The sequence below is a fragment of the Kryptolebias marmoratus genome, linkage group LG20 (assembly GCF_001649575.2).
Source record: "Kryptolebias marmoratus isolate JLee-2015 linkage group LG20, ASM164957v2, whole genome shotgun sequence".
In the NCBI taxonomy this organism is placed as follows: Eukaryota; Metazoa; Chordata; class Actinopteri; order Cyprinodontiformes; family Rivulidae; genus Kryptolebias; species Kryptolebias marmoratus.
Genome location: NC_051449.1, coordinates 25,660,471 through 25,677,253, shown reverse-complemented (window position 1 = coordinate 25,677,253; position 16,783 = coordinate 25,660,471). Strand labels below are relative to the sequence as shown.

The following is a 16,783-nucleotide window of genomic DNA, read 5'->3' as shown; positions in this document are numbered from 1 at the left end:
AAATATATGGGAAGAGATACGAGATCTTCAGGTACCACTCTGCCTTCTGGGGCGATTTGACAGAAAACTATAAGACCTACAGGAAAAGTAAACACATTGCCTGAAAGAAGACAAAAATGCCTACGTTTTGATATATAATTTGTTCATACATCATGAAAAATGTGGGCGTAGGAACAGTTTGTTCGCTAAGAAATGTGTTGTGCTCAGACGGCTCCACACTCTAGCTCGTTAGTGAGGTTAGATTGTAACTGCCAAAATTTCACAAAAATTCCGAAATTTTTGTGTGTTTTTTGGCGATTACGTCACCATAGTAACACGAAACGCGAATAAAAATAGTAGCCCTCATGCCGAGACCGAGCCGGTTGTTCTGATATAAAATTTGTGGGGGTTCTCTGCCCGGTTCAGGCTGCATTAAGGGTAACGGATGAAAAATAAATAATAAAGAGACATTCTATTCGGTGTAGAGTAATAGGTGCCTGCATGCATTGCATGAGGCTCTCTATGCACTGCTGGCAGGCCCCAAAAAGGGCTCACCTGTGAATTTCTGCAGATGCAACAGGGAGTAAAGTAGGTTAAAGTTCTTTCAGGTGCAAAGAAAGGGGGAAAGAGGGAAAAGGTGAAAGGGCCTTCAGGATGTGTGACAGTTTTCTTCAAGATACACACTAAAATAACCTTGATACTCTGTAGCATCTCTTCATTAACATCCACCTTCTGGGGAACTCAGGCTTTGATAGCCTTCTTTGGCCAGTCCTGACAATATCATTTTTGTCTGAAGACTAGACATTTATCCAGAAATGGCAGTGAGGGCAAAGAGGTTATAATACAAACACATAGCCATAGATAAACTTTAAGGTTTAAATAAACTACATTTAATCATTTTACTGCAGAGCTCCCATGAAACCCATTCTACCCCATGTGCCTTCACCGCAAGCCTCTAAATTCTTTGGATGCAAATATAAAATTGATTAACTTTTGGAGTCAACCTAATTCAAGATGGCACCACAGCCATCTGGCTTTTAAAAAAATGCTATATTTTGTCACTTTTACCAAATTTATGCTAAAATGTAGGGAGGAGAATGATCAATAAATCATACTTAATGTGCTTCTTTCTCACTGTGCAAATTCTATGCTTAAAACCTTGACATTAAAGTTTAGACTCAAAACTGTTTGTCTCTAGCAACATATCCTGTAAACCACTCGACAGATATATGTGAAACTTTCAGAAAATAATCATTGGATGTACATCTATAAGTGATTAACTTTTGGAGTCAACCCAATTCAACCCAATTCTGCTATAGCTCATCAACATTAGCAAACAGAAAAATGGCTGTATTGTAGCAGTGGTGCAGTGGTAACAGAGTCATTCACAACACATGCTCTAAGTGTGACATCTTCTGATATGCAGGATATCACACATAATGTTATTTTCAAGGCTTGACCAAAACATTTATAACTTCATCAACTCTTAACATTTCTATGCCTTTCGTTTTCATTGATGGGAAAAAAAAAAAAAAAAAAAAAAAAAAAAAAAAAGAGTATAAAATGTTATGTTTTGTTCGTCTAAGTTTGAATTGCCTAATTTAATGTCTTGGGGTCTCATTTATAAAAGATTGCGTGGAATTCATACTTAAAGTGTGCGTACGCCCAAAAGGCAAAAATGGCGTATGCCAAAAAAAATTCAGATTTATAAAACCATGCGTTTGCTCACAAGATCCCTCCTCAGGTTCTGCCCTCAACACGCCCGCATTCAACCATAAAAGGTCAATGCAAAGCACCTCATTAATGTGAAGGTGTATTTAAGTTAGCCAGCTGATCAAAGTTATTTCATTGTTACCAATGGTAAAGATGGAGAAAAGAGCAAAGAAAATAAATTTAACCGAGGCAGAAATCGATGTGCTGGTGAGTGAGGTGGAGAACAGAAAAAATATTACTTTTGGGAGCCACAGTAGTAGTGTTACAAATAAAAGGAAGAGTTGTGAGAGGCAACATGACGTTCCCACTGTTAATTCAGTGAGTGGGTCAGAGAGGACCGGGGACGAGGTGAAGACAAAATGGTCAGATTTAAGGGTGGAGGCAAAAAAGTGACTAACCAGCCACCACCAGAGCATGTCAGCCACATGTGGGGGGAAGGGCGTAACCGAACTGACACCTTTTGAAAGAAGGATGACAGGTGTCGTGCCGAAAAGTGATGGTCTGCCAAAAACTGATCAGGCGTACCCCTGCAAGGGAGAGTGCATGGATGTGAGCGATATTAAAGTGCACCTCTTCTGCGCTCTGGGGGTTTGGAAAGGGGGTTAGGAGGCAGCACCTGAGGGGGGGGGCACTGTCCCCTCCTGTGTTAATCTGTGGTACGCATCACCCTGGTGATCATCCAGGGAGAGGAATGTGATGGGGAGAAAACTTATGGCTCACCAACAGAAGCATGCATTACACTGCTGTTATGAAAGCTAATGACAAAATTGATCTAAGATTAAAGTTTGATTATGGAGGGAAATTAAATATCTGAGAGGAATCATGATGCAGTGTGGCTTCAATTCCCCACTTCTGTGTGGCCAGTTTCCAGAGAGGGATCGCACATTTTCCTGTCAAGTTTGTGTTTTATAGATCACAAACTTTGAATTGAAAGTGACGTACGCAAGTTTCAGGCCCCGTTTGGTGCGTACGCCATTTTTATAAATGAGACCTCTGAGGACCAGATTACATAAAAACATGATGAGGACAAAAAAACTCAGAATTGTTGTCTATTTTCAATTTAACTTTAAGTTATTTTAATATGAAAACTGTAAAAGCTTTAAAAAATTTTTATCCATGTTTTCACAGAGAGCTACCACTGGATTCAGAAGGATAACACCCGAACTCACAGACGGTAACCACAACAGCAATCATCCCAGCACATCCTCCACTGCTACACATCCAGAGAATCCTGTTACCATGGAGATGAGCTCATCACCACCGGTAACAGACCCGGTGAGAGATGACTTATGTAACAGCAACTATCAGGATGTGGAGGAACTCTGTTGCTCAGAGATCCACAGGGAGGAAGAGGAGGCTGCTACCGGAGATGAACATGACCATCTTGTTTTAAAGACTGAAGAGGAATCAGGAGGAGAAGCACAAGGTGAAGGTGATGGTTGGAGAGGAGTAATTGAGGACGAAAATGAAGGTGGCTGGGAAGTGAAGGGTGAAGAAGAAGAAATTGAAGTGCCACATGAAGAGAAAGTTGAGGGAGAAGATGGAGATAAAGAAGAACTAGAGATTGAAAACTTAGGAGAAAAGAAAGAGAGAGCGGATGAATGGGTGACTGGAATGCTGGAAGAGATAAAACAAAATTCTCCATCAGATCTTCTCTTTATCAGTGACAATCCAAAGTATCTTTTATGTCAGCCCCCAGCTGTCACATCAAATCCTCAAGAAGCTGCCTTGCAGAAGTCCTGGGAATGGGAGGACTCTGGAAACAGAGATGACTTTAGCAACGATTACCTTAGTGACTGCCTTCATGCAAACCTGGCTATTGTTTACCCTGAGAGTGATGCAGAGGAGGACCAATTGGCAGCTTTATCACCCTGTGATATCACCAGCCACATAGAGGAAAGTGAAACAATGATTGATGGAAGGAAGGAAGAAGGAATGATAGGTGAAGAAGTAAAGACTAGAGTGGAGGAGCAGGAAGAAGGGGAGGGAAAAGGGGAAAGCAGGGAAGACGAAGAAGAGCAGTCAGAAAGAGATTTTACCCTGCAGTCTCCCTCTGTCAGCTCCATGACAAGCCCAACTGACCCTGACAAGAGAGTAAGTTTCACACTTATATTCTCCACATGTAATGATTTAGTTTTTGTATTCTTCTGAGTCACTGAAAGATTTGCCAGAATCTACTTGAGGTCAAACAAAAGTCTTTCTCCATGGTCTTAAAATTTTTTCTCTTGACTGAATTTTTGATTCTGTAATCACAGAAGCTGCAATATTTCAGGTCATCCTGTACCTGCCAGCTGTTTCAGGAGTCTTCTGGGACACTAGGCCCAAAAGGCCCCCTTCTTCAGCTTAAGGGCCCCCATCACTGTTGATGTCCAGCAACTTAGGAGCCTCATCTGCAATACACTTCCTGAACATGGCTAATTCAAATACCATGCCCTTGACCTCACCTGGGAAATGTGAAATACTGTCAGGAACAAGTGAAGTGAAGTGAAATTTATTTATATATCACTTTTCAGCAGCAAGGCGATCCAAAGGGCTTTACAACAGAAACAACAACATAATCAAATGAAGCAGGTACATAGTCAAACATTCATCATAATCAAATACCGATCAATCATGTATAATCTAAATGAAATATAGGATAATCTAAATGAAATCATGAAACTAAACATATCTAAATATGAGCTAAAACAGTTAAATAGTAGCTAAAATAATCTAAATAAAAGTTAAAGCTGAACTAAACAACAATTAGGCTAAGACAGTCAAAATATGAGCTAAGATAAACTAAACTAAACTAAATGCACAGGAAGCCTAAATAAGCTAACATAAGCTGAAACATGACAATGCTAAGCTAAGGGTACAACATGACTAATAGTACCAAAAGGCCCGCTAACAGCCAACATAAGAATTATTAAGATAACTAAACCAAAATCACGATAAAGACAAAAATTGATAGACAAACAATATTTCATTTCCTCCAGGAATCCATTGTGTATCCAACAAAAAATGTCCCATCTGGGTAGGTGGGCTCTCCTTCGCCCTGACTACCCGTCGATAAAATTTGATCAATTGCATTGAGAGACCAGCTGACCAGATCCATGGTTTAAAAACTTTGGAGAATATGCAAAAGAGAGGCTCCAAAAGAAAGCAGGGCAGAGAGGTGGTGGTGGTGGTGGTGGTGGTGGGTGTGTGGGGGGGTGGGGGGATTCCCAACGGATTCTCAGGCCAGCCGAGAAACATAGTCCCTCCAGCGTGTCCTGGGTCTTCCTCTGGGCCTCCTCCCGGTGGGACATGCCAGGAACACCTCACCAGGGAGGCGTCCAGGAGGCATCCTCACCAGATGCCAAAGCCACCTCAACTGGCTCCTCTCAATGTGGAGAAGCAGCGACTGTACTTTGAGCCCCTCCTGGAAGACCGAGCTTCTCACCCTATCTCTAAGGGAGAGCCCAGACACCCTGCGGAGGAAACTCATTTCAGCCGCTTGTATAAGTGATCTTGTTCTTTCAGTCACTACCCAAAGCTCGTGGCCATAGATGAGGGCAGAAAAGTAGAACAACCGGTAAATCGAGAGCTTTGCCTTTTGGCTCAGCCTCTTTTCACCACAACAGATCGGTACAGCGCCTGCTTCACTGCAGACACAGCACCAATCCGCCTGTCGATCTCCCACTCCATTTTTCCCTCATACGTGAACAAGACCCCTTCCGTGACCCGGAGAAGGCACTCTACCCTTTACAGCTCAAGACCATGATCTCGGATTTAGAGGCACTGATTCTCATCCCAGCCGCTTCACACTCAGCTGTAAACTGTTCCGGCGAAAAGTTGGAGATCACAGTCTGATGAAGCCAGTAGGACCATAATCATCTGCAAAACGGATGCAGCCACCAAAACGGATCTCCTCAACACCTTGGCTGCACCTAGAAATTCTGTCCATAAAAGTTCTGAACAGAATCGTTAATAAAGGGCAACCTTGGTAGAATCCAACTCTCACCAGAAACAAGCCCGACTTACTGCCGGCAATGCGGACCAAGCTCTGACACCGGTCATATAGGGACCTAACAGTCTGTATCAAAGGGCCTGGTACCCCATACTCCCGGAGTACCCCCCACAGGATTCCCCGAGGGACACGGTCGAACACCTTCTCCAAGTCCACAAAACACATGTAAACTGGTTGGGTTAACTACCATGCACCCTCCAGGACCCTGCTGAGGGTGTAGAACTGGTCCAGTGTTCCATGACCAGGACATGGATCCAGAGCCTTAAAGAACTCCGGGAAATCTCATCCACCCCCAGCGCCTTGCCACTGAAGAGCTTTTTTTCAGCTCCAACTCAACACCAGTTGGTGATTTGCTAACAGCTCTGCTCCTCTTTTTACCCAATTATCCACAACACAAGACTTCACGTCTGATGATACAATTACAAAATCAATCATCAACTTTTGGTCCAAGGTGGCCTGGTACCAAGTACACTTATGGACCACCTTATGGTGGAACATGCTGTTCGTTACAGACAACCGATGCCTAGCATAAAAGTCCAATACCAAAACACCACTTGAGTTCAGATCAGAATTATTGTTCCTTCCAGTCACTCCCCTCCAGGTGACTCCATCATTGTCCACATGGAAATTAAAGTCCCCTAAGAGAACTTTGTAATCCCCAGATAGCACCCCTTCCAGGAAAACATTCAGACGTTCCAAACAGGCTGGGTATTCTGTTTGGTGCATAAACACAAATAATAGGCAGAGCCTTCCCTGATGCAGTTTAAAGCTGCAGAGAGGCAACCCTCTCATCCACCAAAAACAATTCCAACAAGCGCATGCTCATGTGAGCGCTTGTGAGTATCTCTACACCAACCCAACATTTCTCTCCCTGGGTAGCCCCAGAGAGGTAGAGAGACCAGTCCTTCTCCAAGTGTTGGGTTCCAGATCCCAAACAAGGTGAGGAGGTGATCCCAACCATTTGTTGTTGTGGTTATCTATCACACCAACAAGCTCTGGTTGTTTTCTCGCCAGTGAGGTGACATTCTATGTATCTAGAGCCTGTCTTTGTTGCCAGGAATCAGCACGTCCAAGGACCCACCCTCTCCTGCCACTTGGCTTGCACAGTACCTGGCCTTGATAACTTTTCCAGCAGCTCATTGGCTCACAGAGAGACGGCTTTCTCTTGTTTTTCAGGTTCAGTCCAGCCAAGCTTTAAGAGCCAAGGCTCAACCATGAGGCAGGCAAGCTCCTGCCACAGGTCTGGCTCCAGAAAGATCCATCAGTTTCCCTTTTTTCTGAGTATTATGAATTTTTTTAATTAAGGTTTTCAAAAATGTCATACTGTGAACACTAGGCCCATGTGATCCAACTATCCTAACCACCAGCCACACTCACTGGGCATCTAAAAACATGAAACAAAGACACAGACAAAGACAGCCCAGCAATAAAAGGTGGTTTGGTCAAAATTCAAATTCCGTAAATTGTAAAACTGTATTTAGTCCTCCTGACTCAAATATTGTAAAACAACTTTTCTCTGCAATTACCACACATCATGAACAGCAATTTTCAAGTCCTGCCAAGTTGTATTTAGGTCTGGACTTTGACTAAGCGGTTCTAACACAAATGTGCTTTGATATAAACTATTCCATTGTAGTTATGGCGGGAAGTTGAACCTCTGCCTTGGTTTCAGGTCTTTTCGGTCTCTAACAGGTTTTGTTCTGAATTGAATTCCATCTATCATCCAATCAACTCTGACCAGCTTCCCTGTCTCTGCTGAAGAAAATGAGGTTACCTGATATCTGGGGAGGATAACCTAGACTAGTGGTCAGCGAGTAATTGGGCATGGGGAGGCCTGGGCTGGAGGCAAGGCCTGATTGGAGGTGAACTAGTAACCAGGGAGGGAATGCCTAGACTGGAGGTAATGCCTGGACTCCAGTTGAGCTGGTAGCTTGAGAAGTGGGACTGGAGGTGAGCTTGTAGCTAGGGAGGTGATGCCTGGACAGGAGTTAAGCTAGTAAAGATGAGGTGAGGGTTGGACCGTAGTTTATCTGTTAGCAGTGAAGGCAGACCTGGACTAGAGGTGATGCTTGGACTGAAGTTGAGCTGGTAGCTGAAAAGTGAGGCCTGGAATATAGGTAAGGCCTGGCGTGGAGGCAAGCTGGCATATGTAGAGGTTATGTCTGGAATTGAGCAGGTTGCTGGGAAAATGGGGCCTAGAATCGAGGTGAGCTGTTAGCAGGGGAAGTGAGGCTTAGAGTTGAGATCATGCCTGGGCTGGAGGAGAGCTGGTAGCTGGGTAGGAAGTGATGCCTGGACTGGAAGTGAGTGGTAGCTTGGGAGGTGATGCATGTACTGGAGGTGAACTGGTACCTGGAGAGATGAGGCCTGGACTGGAGCTGAGCTAGTATCTAAGGAAGTGAGGCCTGGACTGGAGGTGATGCCTGAACTAGAGTTGTGCTGGTTAAAAGGGAAATGGCACATGAACTGGAGGTGATCCAGTGCTTGGGAGGTGAGACCTGTGCTGAAAGTGAGGCCTGGACTGGAGGCAAACAGGCAGCTAGATAGGTGATGCTTGGAGTTGAGCTAGCAGCTGCGGCCTGGACTGAAGGTTAGCTCTTAGCAGGGGAAGTGAGGCTAGGATTGGAGGTGAGACATTGACTGGTGGTGATCTAGTAGATGGGGAAGTGAGGCTTGGACTTGAGGCAAACTGGTAGCTCAGGAGGTAAGTTCTGGACTCTTGATGAGGCCTAGACTTAAGACAGAACCTGGACTAGGGGTGTGGCTTGAACTGGACATGAGCTGGTAGCAGGGGAGGTGATGCTTGAATTGCATTTGAGCTCGTAACAAGGGAGGTGAGGCTTGGGCTGAATGTCAGCTGGTAGCTGGTGAGGTGAGGCCTGGACTGGATGTGAACTGGTAGCTAGAGATGCGCCCTGGACCATACCTGGCTTAGTAGCGAGAAAGGAAAGGCTGGACCAGCCTCCTGGTGATCAGCAGAGAGCATTTTGTATGTAGGAGATAGTTCAACCTTATTTCAAACTGGTAAATCATGTTGGAGATCAATTAAAAACACCCACATAATAATATAACAAACTTTGAAATATAAATATGTTGTACCTCTTTTTGATTGAAATCAGCTTTTTTTTAATGACACTGTGTATGTTAAAAACATACAATAATGATTTTTTTTATTGGTCTTGGATTGTAAACATGATTGTATTTTTTGTGTTGTCAGATTCCTTTAGATTTCTGTGTGCAACAGGAAACCCTCAGTGAGAATGTCTCCACTGAACATTTGGATTTTCTGTTGGCTCGCCAGCAGTGGAAGAAAATGGAGGAGGAGGTCAAAGGTCAGCCCATCCCCAAACCAGGACTCAGAGCTCAGGAGAGCTTTCAAGGCACCCACTCTGCATTATACCCTCCTACTCGCAGCCCTCGCCTCAAACACAGGTAGAGCTTATTCTGTCTGGCTGAACTGCTCATACCCTGACAATAAGAGGACGCCATTTCTAATGTCTTCATCATCAGCAAGTAGACAAAGATGGAGAAATGGAGATCAGTGGGATTTTGTTGAAACACACGAGAAAACCCAGTCCTCCTGATAGCTCAGACATACTTCACAGTAGAAATATCATTCAAAATTTAAATTGGTCACAAAAAATTGGACTTAACATGACTGAGCTGGCATTTTGATAACTTTCATGGTTTTTACACAATCACAGTCTAAGTTTGATGATTTTTACATATTTTTCTACCAAATGTTCACAACAGTTGATAATGTCACATTCTAACTTTTGAATTATCTAAAAATTTCAGATTTTTAGCAAACAAACTCTTCCTACTCCTAAAACATACAAATTACAGTGTACATAAAACAGACATTTTTAATCTTCTTTCATTTAATGTCTTTCTTACTTCTGTAGGACTTATGGATTTCTCTCAAGGCCTAGCAGAATGCAAAGAGTGCACAGCGAAGCTTCTAAAAATTCTTTAATGTTTTAGTTCAAAATATTTATTTCAACATTGGAAGTGAAATGTGTTTTTAATTTGTTACATCACCTAAATAAAACATTGCAGAAATAAAACAATAATGTGTGAGCCAGGAGTGTTTATGAACGTACAGTGTATAAGGCTGACTTTTCAGGCTGTAGATGTTCATACTAAAAGCAGAGCATATTTGGTCAATTTATACAGACACTTTGTAAAAGTTTGTAAAAACTTAATAGACTTTTATAATTACCTTAAATTGTAAGAAAAATACATAAACATTTGTTCAAATATTGAAGGGTGCCTTCAGCCCCTTCTTTAAGTTTCTTTGGTAAAGCCTAATAGGAATTTGTGACTTAAAACAACCAAAACATCAACTAACTAATTATTTGAAACAATATAAACTCATCAAAAACATTTACCTTGAGGTGTGTAAACTCTACTGGTCAGAGAGGGATGCTGATTCTGAGCTCCTGCTGTAGGATCAACTAAGGCATTTGAATGAGTTTTCTTGTGCTCTGTAGTTTGAAGCAAATCTCCTCACCTAACATTTTTATTGAAAGGCCAATTTAAACTGAGATATATAATCTTTCATTTAAGAGTCACAGTGAAACATAATCTTAAACAAATCATGCAGTGCAACTCACTGTCTGAGGTTTTAGCATGTGTTTGAAAGTTTCTTGTCTCATAAAAGCATAAAAGAAAAAGGCTGTGGACTCACAGGTGGCCCCTTCAGTGAGGAAAAAGGTTCAGCTGCATCACCTCATGCTGTTGCAAAACTGTCTGCTAAACAAGATTAAAGATGTAATAAATACATTATCTCTTCTGAGGAAAGTAAGAACATATACTACAGGAGTCTACAGTTAATGACACAATGTGAGAAATTAAAAGTCACATCCATATGAGTGTGCTCACATTAAGTTGTGTTAGACTGAGGGGAGAGGCTTTCCCCCATTGCACATCTCTCCTCTGTTTGAAACAAAAAAATAAGCAGAGATTTTGACTGCAAAAGTGATTATAACTGTAACAATACACAAACTAAATATAACACATTTTAAAATTTGTAATTTTTTAAGCATTATTTGTTTTTTTTATGAAGACGGGTGACACTGCCTCCCTGATACACGTGTCCCTGAAATATGAACCTATCACTTCCCCTCTCCCCCTCGTTCCCCTTCTTCCACATCTGTGTGTGACACCTCCTCAGCAGCAACCAGGGGCGGTGCACCACACATGGAAGCACCCACTCAACATGCAAATACGTGATAGGAACTTGCTCAAATGTGAATCAAATGAAATAGTTATTATTTGCTGAGCACTTGTGCCACCCCCAGTGAGATGTCACCCTGAGCAGATAGCTATATTGCCCTTCTTAAAAACCTTCACTGAGTAAAGATTACAAAATCTGATGTCTGAACTATAGAAGTGTAAAAAGTACCAAGATCAAAAGAAGTGTTATAGCTGCTGTCAGTGGCTCCTTCTTGTCACCATGGTAATCAATTACCTGTCTTTCAATCCATGGCTGGACTATGATAAGCCAGGCAGACAAATAAGTATTATATCTAACGCCAAGCTCCAAACCCACTGTAAGTAATTTTTGACATGCATGGATCACAGGCCTCAGGGTCCTGGTGATCACCAATGGAAAGTTTGAGAAATAGTACAGACAAAGTACTTTTCAAGTATAGGATGCATGCCTGACCTGCTTGAAGTATGGGAAAAAATGTGCTGTCAGCCCATAGAAAATGTATGCGTGATGAACATGATCAGGTTGTGTCTAACTCATGTAAAACCTGGTAAAGAGCAGATACATTTTTATTAAGCCTGTCTAATATGTAAAATCAGTTGTCTTCCTCTAAAAAAACGTGTTTAGAGAAAGAAACTTGTCAGTTTACACTCACAATTTGGTTTTTAGTCCAGCTAATACTAACTTTAATTGGATTTCCTACTGTCTTATCTAAGGGAAATTCAACCCAATGTGTCTGGGGAACCTCGTCTTTCATCCACCTTGTCCCCCAGTTCAGAGGACTCGGGCTTGGATGATTTTTCATATCGCAGCCCCCTGGAGGAACCAGAGAGTGCAGTGGAGAGGGAGATCCGACTGACTCTAGAGAGAGAAGAGCGGCACCGCAGGGAGAGAGGAATGATTGCACAGGGCCTTACAATTCCCCAGTAAGAAAAACAAGGCAGATATGCTAAAACTAGTTCTAGGGAGATGGGTGTTTCCAGAAGTTAGGTTCAACAAATTCTTAGTGTTCCCATAAACTCTGAGTTATCTTACTGGTAGCGGGGAAATTTTTTATTTTGTTCATGAACTCTGCTTCAGGTCCAAAGTTGGTAAATTGTCCAAATTTGACACAAAATTTGTTCTGTTTTAATGAAATGTGCAACAGTGTCTCTTTACACCACTTACCTAGAGAGGTACTTGAATTGTATTGTGATTAAAGCTATTATATTGGGATTTAAAGCTGATTTGTATTGTGAATAATGGTAGAATTGTATCATGATTAAACATTACCGTAATAAAAAAGAATTGTAATATGACTGAAGGTCAAATCATCTGATGAACAATGTCCAACTTCTATCGTGATTAAAGACAAAATTGTATTGGCCGAATATTAAGACAGAACGTTTTTTAGAGAATTTTCTTAAATAATTTTTTTAAAAGTCACATGTTTACATACACTACGGTTACTATGCCTTTTAACCTCTGGTTCATCCAGGGGTACAATTTTCAGATGCCTTAAGGTTTATCTGTTCAAATAATGATACACAAATATAAATACCATGGGAATGTGCTGCCATCATACCGCTTAGGAAGGAGATGGGTTCTGTGTTCCTAAGCTGAATGTGTTTTGGTGGAAAATGTGCATATAAATCCCAAAACAAAGGCCTTGTAATCTTGTGAATATGCTGCAGAAGCTGGTCAAAGAGTGTCATTATCCACAGAGAAACGAGTCCTGTACGGACATGGGATAAAAGGCCACTCAGCAAGGAAGTAGCCATTTCTCCAAAAGCAACATAAAAAAGCCAGATTTCAGTTTGCAAATTCACACTGGGACAAAGAACTTAATTTTCAGAGACATGGTCTGATGAAACTAAAATTGAACTGTTTAGCCATCATGACATTTGAAAGGAAGCTTGCAAGCAAGTCTCACCTGTCATAGATTGAAATATTTTTGAGTTTATTTTGTATTAGGTTGCTTGTTTTGTAATTCTGTTTTATTTCTTGTTTATTCTGCATTCAGTTAAGTTCTTGTGTAGTTTTGTCTTCTGTAACTCTTGTCACTGTGGTGTTCTGGTTATCTCATGTGTTTCCTGTGTCACGTTTCACCTGCCCTCAGCTATGTAATTCTCCGGTCTGCCTGCCACGACCACCTCACCTGTTCATCGTCATCTCCCAGCTGCAACTCACTTTCCACTCAGCCTTAGTTCTTTAAAGCTGGTCTCTTTTATTTCATTCCTTGCTGGTTCATTCCTTTCCGTCCGTTGTGCTATGCTCCTATATTGTTTTCCATGCCAAGTTTAAGTTTAGTAAGTTTTTGTGATCTTGTTTTTGCTGCTGCGTCAACTTTTTGCTTTGTAATCTTAACATCACCATCCGAACTATGAAGTATGGGGGTGGCAGCATCATGTTGTGGTGGATGTTTAGCTGCAGGAGGGACTGGTGCACTTTCCAAAATAGATGGGATGCTGAGGAAAGAACATTATGTGGGAATACTGAAGCAACATCTCAAGACATAAGCCAGGATCTTGGGCACAAATGGTTCATCCACATGAACAATGACCCTAAACATACCGCCAAATTAGTTACAAAGTGGCTTAAGGACAAGTGGAGTGGCCATCACAAAGCCCTGATCTCAGTCCCATAAAGATTTGTGGGCAGAGCTTGAGCAGTGTTTGCAGCCTACAAACCTGTCTCTGTTCCACTAGTTCTATCAGAAGGAATAAGACAAAATTCCAGAAAACTATTGTGAGAAGCTTGTGGAAGAAAACACCCAAATTTGACCCAAGTTGTACAGTTTAGAGGCAATGCTACCAAATACTAAGCAAATAGGTGTAAACTTGTGACTTTGCAAAAATAAAAACTTATCTAAAATAAATCTCATTATCCAGGCATTTAGCAAATAGAAAAAAATATGGGAATCCTAGCTGACCTAAAATAGGACCGTTTCAGTCTGATTTACCGTCAATGAGAAAAAATTTTTTAGACAGTTATTTAATTATCTGGTTTCAACTGTTAGAAGTTGAATTGCATTGTACTTGTAATTACTGTTCATGTATCTTTAATGAATCAAAATGTGGACAGTGTATTGAGATACACGCCATACTCAGCCACAGTACAGAGATACACAACCCTATTTAGTGTAGTGGGATATGCACAGCTGCCAGTGCGCAGTTGGGTGTATTTTGTCTGTGTTAATTGTACCTGATCCTTACACAACAGACAAACTGATTTAGTCTCCTATGAACACTGAAAGTTATACCAGTTTTAAATATTTTTCAAGTAACTACTGTATCATATCTTAAATAAACAAGTTGTGCAGGGAATGTGATGTTTGTCTCTTTTAAAAGTAAATATTTAAGTTAATTAAAACTTAACACCTTTTTTTCTGTGTTTAGACAGCGGACAGGACGATCTCCACCTAGACCTCCAGCCTGCCGCACCCCTACTCTGTCCATCTCTCCATCTCCTTCTTACTCTTCCTCTCTCCCTCAGTCAATGTATCATGAAATGACAGCCAATAATGTCATCATCCTGGAGCCCAACTCATCTAGCTTTGCCTCCAAAAATCGTCTCTTCTCCTCTGGTACTGGTGGCCTGTCTGATTGGCCAACCAGCCTTGACACGGCTTCCTCGGCTAACGTCATAGTGGTGGAAACCTCCAACTTGATTATTCGCAGTGCTTCTGAGTTTTGTCTGAGTTCTGCACCCGCATCTGTGGAAATGCAGGAAAGCACTTTCACATCCAACCCATTCTTCAAACTACGCTCTATCAGCAACCAGTCACTGGTGGAGCAAGAGATTAGAATGGTGAGGCAGAGAGAGGAAGAATGGAGGAGGCAGAGGGAGGAGATGTGGAAGAAACAAAAAAGGGAGGAAGAGTGGAGGAGAGGGAGAGAGAACTATGACACTGTGCTGGTGTCCCCGGCCCTGAATGATAACATCAGTTTCAATGGTAGGCAATATCCATGTGGTATAAATACTTGAGGCAATAGGCTCATCATATCATGTGTAACTCAAGCTAAAACAAATTTTGAGCTTTTCACGTGTTCACATTTTTTAACTCACAAATATTTCTAAATCTAATTACTGATTTTTTTTCCTTCATTATTATTCCAGTGCCAGAGGTTCCAGATAGAAGTGTCTCCTCTCCGTCTTCCCCCTCCAGGCCCCGCAAAATTGAACGATCTAGTCTGTCATGTGACCACAAGGTTTGCTGTCATACACACATACAAATACATAAACACACCCTGCAGGATCTTCTTGGAGACAAGGTCCCTATTGCAGCTTGGTGCCTTGTTGTCTGTAGTCTTTAATCTATGGTGGCCAAGAGGTGTAAAAGTGAAGCAAATGGTTAAAGGCACAGCCAACAGCTAGATATGACGCAAACCACGAAACGCACTGCAGACACATAAAAAATGCAAATTCCAAAACACGCAACACAAAAAAACAAATGCAACAGAAAAATACTGCAAACGCTGTGTTTCTGTGTTTTGTAGTTTGCATCATTTCTGTGTTTGCAGCACGTTTTGCTGTTTGTGGCATGTTTGTGCCTGTCAGCTACCTAAGTAACCTACTTTAGTTACAAACATGGTTGATCTTGGTGCTGCTGACATTCCAAAACAAGTTAAACAATTACAAAATAAGGGCATCCCAACTTATAAACTAAACATGCACCAAATTTTATTTGAGCAAATATTTTACAAAGGAAATGATTTTTTTCTATTTGCCAACTTACAACTTTGTTAAAAAAAACAAGTTTCCTTTTAAGCAATAGCTGTTTTTGGACAAAATGCCTCTAAAGGCTTTTTGAAAATTATATAAAGTAGTGAGTTCCCCAAAATGCAACATACCAGGGTTTCAAGGCTTTTTCTAAGATTGATTGGAACATTACATAGTGACATTACAGATGCCCAACAGGTGGTAAATAAGTGAACTCATTTCACATTTTAGTGGCTGAAATCAGTCTCTTCAAATAGGCCCAGACATTTACTAACCCAAATGTTGCTCAGCTTTAGCAAAGACAACTTTGGAATCTTTAGATGTCTAAAGATGTCTTTTCCATTAAAAACGCTCCTGTTCTATGTTATGTACTAAGGCTCTCTCTGCCACTGTCACTGAAAACCAGAAAATGAGTTAAGATTTAAAAATGTTTTTTAACGGGAGCCCAGTTCACACACAGCTTAGTAACCAAATGATGAACAGACAACAAGTTAAACTGTAAGGCACAATTATGTAAAAGGGATCTGTGTTTTAATGATACAAGGATGTCCCTTAAAGCCCCCTTCACACTTGATTAAGTGTCTGCTACACACTTTGTGACCTATTAGAACATGGCTGGATTATGGTCAATTTGGAAAGCCTCATTTAGTGTAAAGGTGATCATGATGCCATCTGGCTGTCTCCCTTAGCTGGCTGGGGTTTGAGAGGACAGGAAAGAGACACAAACACAGAAGGATTGGTCAAGGTGCAAAAATCTACAAAAATAGTTACAAATACAAACATGGAGAGTAGAGCAAGTAAAGACACCAGCAGACTGAGAAAATGTAGTCAGTTTGTCCTCCAGCAGTCTAAGCCTATAGCAGCATAACTAAGGGATAGCTCAAGAAACCCAAGCCAACCCTAACTATAGGATTTATGAAAAAGGAAAGTATTAAGCCCAGTCTTAAATGTAGACAGGGTGTCAGCCTCACAGACAGAAACAGGAAGTTGGTTCAACAAAGAATAGACTTTAAAATACTGTTGTTAGTTTATAAATCACTGAACGGTTTAGCACCACAATACATTAAAGATCTGTTATCGCTGTACCAACCGTCTAGACCCCTCAGATCTTCTGCTTCTGGACTGCTCTGCATCCCCAGAACCAGAACCAAACGAGGAGAAGCAGCTTTCAGTTTCTATGCACC

The 16,783-nt window shown here is 41.5% G+C and overlaps 1 protein-coding gene across 6 annotated transcripts in view; it reads left to right on the top strand.

Annotated features, from left to right (window-relative positions):
* LOC108248242 overlaps positions 1-16,783 on the top strand; it is a 48,609-nt gene that overhangs the window by 25,887 nt on the left and 5,939 nt on the right. For 3 of the 6 annotated variants that reach the window (XM_017436875.3, XM_017436876.3, XM_017436874.3), the window contains exons 2-6: positions 2,821-3,786; positions 8,901-9,115; positions 11,615-11,824; positions 14,276-14,832; positions 14,997-15,088. In XM_017436875.3, coding sequence (XP_017292364.1) covers positions 2,821-3,786; positions 8,901-9,115; positions 11,615-11,824; positions 14,276-14,832; positions 14,997-15,088 — 2,040 coding nt within the window. Of the gene's footprint in view, positions 1-2,820; positions 3,787-8,900; positions 9,116-11,614; positions 11,825-14,275; positions 14,833-14,996; positions 16,648-16,783 lie in introns of those variants that run through there. The other 3 variants (XM_017436877.3, XM_017436873.3, XM_017436878.3) reach the window with 2 other exon arrangements.